We start from the raw sequence: 7,068 nt of genomic DNA, 5'->3' as shown, positions 1-7,068 counted from the left end.
AATTTTTACTATTTTCTTCGATATCATAAGGGGAAAATTACTATCGTAATAAAAAAATGTTATATTCTTGCAGACCAAATAAGTTCAATGTCTTCTGTTCCAAAACCTTGTTTACGATTTTCCTTTAAAATTAAAAAAAAAAATACATCACATTTTTATAATAACACATTTCCACAATTTGTCATGTGGCCAGACCACCAATAAAAAAATTGAACGCAGTTCAATTAGGTCGTCTAACATTACTGTAAATACAAAGGCAGATTGTCTTGCATCAAATTCAAATAGATTAGAAAATTTGCGGGCAGTGATCTTCGTTGCGGACTGAAATTCGATTTGAAGTTAAACGAACCTAAAGGGAAAATATGTCTTCCAAAGGACGTGGTAGTTTCCTAAGCTTGCTAGAACAAACAGCCCTATCCACGGAATCATCCAGTGATGCGTTATCGGGTAAATCGGCTAAAGATAGTGGCTTAGGTTCGAATTCACCATTGTCTTTGGGAGAATATCGTCGCTTGGGTCGTGGTAAATTAATTGATGAGCTGGCGTCATCATGCTCGAATTTGTCACTGGGCGGTCGTGGACGTAGTAAATTCCTTGAAGATACACAATCGCTAACGGGATCGTTGAGTGTTGCTGGTGGTGGAGGCAGTAGTGGTGGTGAGGGTAGTAGTGGAGGAGGTGGTGGGAGTGGTAGAGGACGTGCTTTGCTATTTCAAAAGCTGCAACAATTCGAGACAACGGGAATAACAACCACTTCGGAGGAAGTTGAATTGCCAGATGTCCAAAGTCATGCCACCACGGTTACCTCCGAGGATAAAGACACTGCCGAAACGATGAGAGAAACCGATGGATCGACATTTTTCAAAAGCGTCAAGAATACACATGGCAGCAAGGGACATCCCGTTAGATTGGCCTGTAATTATATACGCCTACATTCCGATCCCGATAAGGGGGTATTTGTGTATGAGGTACGCTTCACACCGAATGTGGATTCGACCAATTTGCGCATGAGGTATTTAAATGAACATCGCGATAAATTTGGCGGTGTTAAGACTTTTGATGGTGTCACGCTATACCTACCCATTTTGCTGCCCAACAAACTGACCACGTATGTTTCCAAGAGTGCTGCCGATAATTCGGAAATTGAAATTCGTGTCATGTTTAAGCGTAGGGAGACGCTTAAGAACTGCATTCATCTTTATAATGTCCTGTTCGATCGTGTTATGAAGACATTACATTATGTACGCTTCGATCGGAAACAATTTGATCCGACATCGCCAAAGATTATACCACAACAAAAGTTGGAAGTGTGGCCAGGATATGTAACGGCTGTGGATGAATATGAAGGTGGCCTTATGTTGTGTTGCGATGTCTCGCACAGACTATTGTGTCAAAAGACGGTGCTCGATATGATGATTGATATACATCGAAGTAATCCAAACGGTTTCCAGGAGGCTGTCAAGAAATCTCTGCTAGGCAGTGTGGTCATAACTCGGTACAATAACCGTACCTATCGTATTGACGACATTTGCTTTGACAAGAATCCCTTGTCCACATTTCCCACAAAGGATGGAAATATCTCCTACTTCGATTACTACGTTAAGCATCACAACATTAATATAAGGGACAAGCAGCAACCCCTGTTGCTGAGCATAAAGAAACAACGACATGCCAACAGCGATCAAAGTGAAGATATTGTTTTCTGTTTGGTTCCGGAAATTTGCTTCCTAACTGGTCTTCGTGATGAAATGCGTTCTGATTTTAGACTGATGCGTGAAATTGCCACCTTTACACGTATTTCACCCAATCAACGTCTACAGGCTTTGGAAAAGTTTTACACGAACATAAATAAGTCGCCCGAGGCTACCCAGATACTCAAAGATTGGGGTTTGTCGCTTACACAATCCTATGAGACTGTAAATGGTCGACTCTTTGAAGAGGAGAAAATCTACTTTGCCCAGAAATCATTTGGTGCTGGGGCGAATGCCGACTTTTCCAAATATGCCACCAGTAATGAGCTGCTAGATGTGGTCAACATTACGAATTGGGTTATACTCCACTGCAAAAATGACGACAGAGTGGTTCAGTCTTTCCTAGATCATGTAGAGAAATGTACCCGTGCCTTTGGTATGAAAGTGCTGAAACCAAAAGTTGTTGTTTTACCCAACGATCGTGTCGACTCCTTTGTCAATGGCCTTCGTGAGAATATTAAAAAGGAGACACAAATTGTGGTTTGTATATCACCCACAAATCGTGAGGATCGTTATTCGGCCATTAAGAAAATATGCTGTGCCGAAATGCCTGTACCATCGCAAGTGATCAATGCCCGTACCCTTAGCAATGATGCCAAGAATCGTTCGATTGTCCAGAAAATTATTCTACAAATGAATTGCAAATTGGGAGGTTCCTTGTGGTCGGTGAAAATTCCATTCCGCAAGGTAATGATTTGTGGCATCGATTCATATCATGATGCTGCGCAGAAGGGCAATTCCGTAGCAGCTTTTGTGGCCTCACTCAATGAAACCTATTCCCGATGGTACAGCAAGGCAGTTATACAAACCAAAAGGGAGGAAATTGTAAGCGGCCTCTGCTCCTCATTCATCTCCGCCCTGTCAGCATATCACAAAGAGAATGGTGTTTATCCCGACAATGTTATCATTTATCGTGATGGTGTTGGTGATGGCCAGTTGTCGCTATGTGAAAATTATGAAATACCCCAGTTCGAACAGGCCAGCATGAAGCTGTTGAAACAACCGATTAAAATTACCTTTATTGTTACCCAAAAACGTATCAATACCCGTTATTTCACTGCCAATGGTAACATACAAAATCCTCCACCGGGCACAGTGGTCGATATGAATATTACCCGATCCAATTATTATGATTTCTTTTTGGTATCCCAAGCGGTACGCCAAGGTACCGTCTCACCCACCCATTATGTTGTGCTCCGCGATGATGCTGCCTACAGTCCAGATATTCTGCAACGTCTAAGCTATAAACTCTGTTTTATGTATTACAATTGGCCCGGTACCATACGCATCCCGGCTTGCTGTCAATATGCTCACAAAATGGCCTATCTTGTTGGCCAGAATATACGTCGAGCTCCAGCCGAAGAGCTTTCGAATAAATTATTCTATCTATAAACATTTTTTCTATTGACTGATACTTTATTAATTAAATTGAATTGTTTTTTTTTTTTGTGTTTCATTCTCGATCATCTCATTTTTTACGAAAATAACGAATATCTATTTTTAGTTTTCTTTCTTCATTTTCTATTATTATTATTAGTTAACTAATATGGAAACTGAAGTACAAAGTCATATATTTATAAAATATATGACCAATAGTTGCCCTAAGCTTTTGTCATTATAACTTAATGTTTATCTGTATGCAATGAATTGAATTTAATAAAAATAAGTAAATAGTAAAAAATAGATTTGTTTACTTTTGTTTAAAAAAATATATATGCATTTATAGTTGTTTTTATTATTATTGCATAAATAATATGGAATGTAAGTAAAGAAGTCCTATTCTATAAACTCAAAAGCAGTTCTTGATTACAAGTCCGCTCTGAATGATATACGACGGATAGTTAACATATGTTGGGTTCCAGGACATAGTGACATAGAAGGGAATGAGATAGCCGACGAGCTTGTTCGAGGGGGCTCATAATCGTGCAATCTTCCGATTCAGAGATCGGTGCAACCACCCATTGGCTATTTCATTGGTAAAATCCGCTTGTTCTACGACGAGGTGGTCCATAACAGATGGTCGAGAGAACCTGGTTGCTGAATCTCAAAAGATATCTGGCCTGAATTCTCTCGCCGAAGAACTTCTTCGCTGTAGATACATAATAAAAGAAATGGCTTAAATAACCGCCCATATGCTCTCCTTCTCCACTCACTCTTCTCTTTCCGTTCTCTTTTCAGGTATAAAGGATGATCACAGAGGACAATAGTCTCCGAGTGGACGGTTGTTACTAACAACCGTACATCCCTAACCTAAAGAAGAGTTCAAAAGAAAGTCGGATAAAAAAAATATAACGAATATTAGTTAATTTAAGCCTTAAGACTAGTCAGGGTATATATAGTATGATATAACCAAGTTTGTTGATTTGGAAACATCCAATCTTTCGAATACCTCTCCCACAAAGTAGACATATATTTTTTAATTGAACTTTTCGGCGATATTTGTGTCTTATGAGGGTATAAACCTTTTTGTTACGCAAATATTGGTTTTAGACCCCATGTTTCTTTTGACCAAATCCGTTTCAGAAAGTTTGGAGTCGATCTACAAATGTCCGTCCATCTGTGTATCTGTCTCAAAAGGAAGAACCGATTTTATCCAAATATATATAATATTTCTTCCAAATTTAAATCAAGTTCGAAGATGGGGAATATAAGTCCACTCCTACTGGTACCTCCCAAAACAAAATGGTCTGAATTTTGCTGAAAATTAATTTTTTAATATCATACTTTGCACAACCTAATATTTTTACCAAGCCTGTATAATGTCGGACCATTCATTCCATTGCCTCCACCATAAGAAGGTTTACTGTCTATAAAAGGTCTTCTGTCTGTATAAGGCCTCCATACAAAATTTCAAAATTTGTTGATCCAATAACATGATTCGATGCAAAATGTGAAAATCGTAATATTTCTTTCAAACTTAAATCGAGTTAAAATATGGGAGCCATTGACCCTTCTGATACCTCCCCGCCAAAATGGTTAAAATTTACTGAATATTAATTTTATAACAACGAACTATCCGATTTGAAATAAACTCTGGACAATCTAAAATTTTAACTATGTGTCCATATTGTTGTAAGGTAGGACTATCAGTCCACTATTTTTAATATCTCTTCCACAAATGGTCAACATTTTGAAAATCTGTACATCTCATATGCAGGGAACGGAATATCCAATTGCATCGAAAATTTGTACATCGTAATATGCTTACATTACATACATCATTTTCGAAGATGAAACTCGTCGATCTCGAGGTTCAAAACGGACTTTCCATTCGCCTGATATTGGATTTGATCATTTGTGTGGGAGGTACCAGGAGTGGCCTAGTGGGTCGCATCTTCAAACTTGATCTAAGCTTGCGCAATGTTTGGTTCAAGTCGGACATTGCATTCACTTGATATTGGATTAATAGAAATTTAATTAAGATTACAAATTTTCGAACTTCGAAGATCGACCACGTACCTAACACTATTATTCATATGTAAATAAATAATAAAAACACTTGTTTTACAAAATAGTTTTTCAATATTTTTGTTTCTTTACTAAATGAAATAGAATAAACACAAAATGGAGTCGGTACTTGTTTGATTGATTCACACATCTTAAAGATTTCGAATGAGAGAAAAAGAAATGTAATGGCTGTGTGGTGGAATTAGAAAAGAACTTAATAAAAAAGAAAATGTAAACTAATCCGTATTGTACAGCAGTCTCTATACAACACGTTTCACTTCGAAGAAACGTTTCAAATAATACACCTGGCCCACAGTCATCAAAACCAAAACTAAGGCTTCAAATGTGGACCATAAAACGACACGGGAATTTGTGCTTTCGTTGATGGAGCGATGGATTTTGTCACGAACCTGAAAAAAAAAACATTAAAAATATTATTATTCCCTTTTAGAAAACATATTCGATTTCCTTTACTTACATGCATATATTCCTGTTCATGCTTAACACTGGTCAAGGTGCCCGACAATTCACGAATCATATCCTCCAATTTGGTGTGACCAACTTCATCTTCACCGGGTGCGCCGGGAACACGATGTGGCGACTCTCCAACATCAATCGAGAACATAACCATTTTCGGTGTCATGCTGCTCTTGGAATTGTCAAAGCAGACGGTATAAACACCCGTTGTAACAGCGGCAAATGTCAATCTGCTCGATGATTCTTTAACGCTTTGATGCATGATGCTATTATCAGGGCCAGTCACTTTGATATCAATGTCCAAGAAGCCACCATCGATAACTTCAAATGTTACACCTATAAATAATTTCGGTTAGTAATACTTTCTCATACTTGTGTAGCTTTCGGTTTTCTCTCAACTTACTAAATTTGGTTCCAGCTTCGATTTTCTCGAAAAAGCATTCTTCATTGTGGGCATCAACATTCACAACAAATGCCTGGGTACCGCAAAGCATTTGCATAAGAGCAAATATTGTTACTAACAGCGATAATTTCCTCATTGTATTTTCTTTATATTACACTAAATTAATGTTTAATAATTATTTTATTAAGATTTTCTGGCTTTTTTCCCCGTCCGATCAAATACTATTGCTCAGCCACGTATATTGTCATATATAGGGGTATACAGCTCGACTTTCGATTATGTTTTATCGACAGAGTCGATGTCAATGACATTAAAGTAAAATCGATATTTGAGCATCGATTTTTGGAAATTATGGGAGTTTTGAAAAAAGAAATATTTTATTGTAATATGTTTTAATATTGTATTTTAGTAATACATTTAACAATGTCATTATAAAAATATGATATTATAAAAATGTTATGACACAATTAGACAAGTGGATTTAAGATTTTTAATTTCAAATTGAAATCCCTAGTCATTTCAAAATAAATGTTGCCAATCACTATATAAATGTAGGAAGGTTCACAGGGCTTGATATGGCATTTTGTAAACGTAAATACATCGTTGTGAAAATAATAAATTAAAATACGGGCAAATATCTAAAAATATGTGTGTAATTAAGGAAATTAAATGATTATTTCTATAGTAAAGTGAAAAGTGGCAAAAGGACATTATTCTAAAATACTTGTGAGTATAGTTTATTTTATATATTGAGTAAATTTTGAAAATTTAAGACAAATTGCATTTGGTAACATCAATAAAAGCTCTGTTGCAATACCTACAAAAATTTACAATTTCCAAAGAACCATAAAAAAGATATGAAACAAGTCGTATTTAGGTCCAAGTCGTGCATCATTTTACAGTCCTTAATGTCCTGATTAGATCGAAGTAATTTTATGTTTTTCTCAAGATTCGCTGCCGCTTTGCAACAGAATCGCATTTTTGTCGGTG

The 7,068-nt window shown here is 36.9% G+C and overlaps 2 protein-coding genes across 2 annotated transcripts; one reads left to right on the top strand and one right to left on the bottom strand.

Moving 5' to 3' along the window:
- Positions 1–362: 362 nt before the first annotated feature.
- Positions 363–3,143, top strand: LOC133323607 (protein argonaute-3). Its single transcript, XM_061532522.1, has one exon. The coding sequence runs from the start codon at positions 363–365 to the stop codon at positions 3,141–3,143; it is 2,781 nt and encodes a 926-aa protein (XP_061388506.1).
- Positions 3,144–5,457: 2,314 nt separating this feature from the next.
- LOC133323605 (transmembrane emp24 domain-containing protein 2) lies at positions 5,458–6,231 on the bottom strand. The gene is made up of 3 exons (XM_061532520.1): positions 6,079–6,231; positions 5,677–6,011; positions 5,458–5,608 (listed from the first exon to the last, which is right to left on the bottom strand). The coding sequence occupies exons 1-3, from the start codon at positions 6,212–6,214 to the stop codon at positions 5,459–5,461; spliced, it is 621 nt and encodes a 206-aa protein (XP_061388504.1). The 5' UTR covers positions 6,215–6,231; the 3' UTR covers position 5,458.
- Positions 6,232–7,068: the final 837 nt, after the last annotated feature.

This window comes from Musca vetustissima, unplaced genomic scaffold (assembly GCF_032173495.1).
Source record: "Musca vetustissima isolate MV318-11 ecotype Yass unplaced genomic scaffold, APGP_CSIRO_Mvet_v1 utg36902, whole genome shotgun sequence".
Classification (NCBI taxonomy): Eukaryota; Metazoa; Arthropoda; class Insecta; order Diptera; family Muscidae; genus Musca; species Musca vetustissima.
This window is presented reverse-complemented; position numbering and strand designations above follow the sequence as displayed.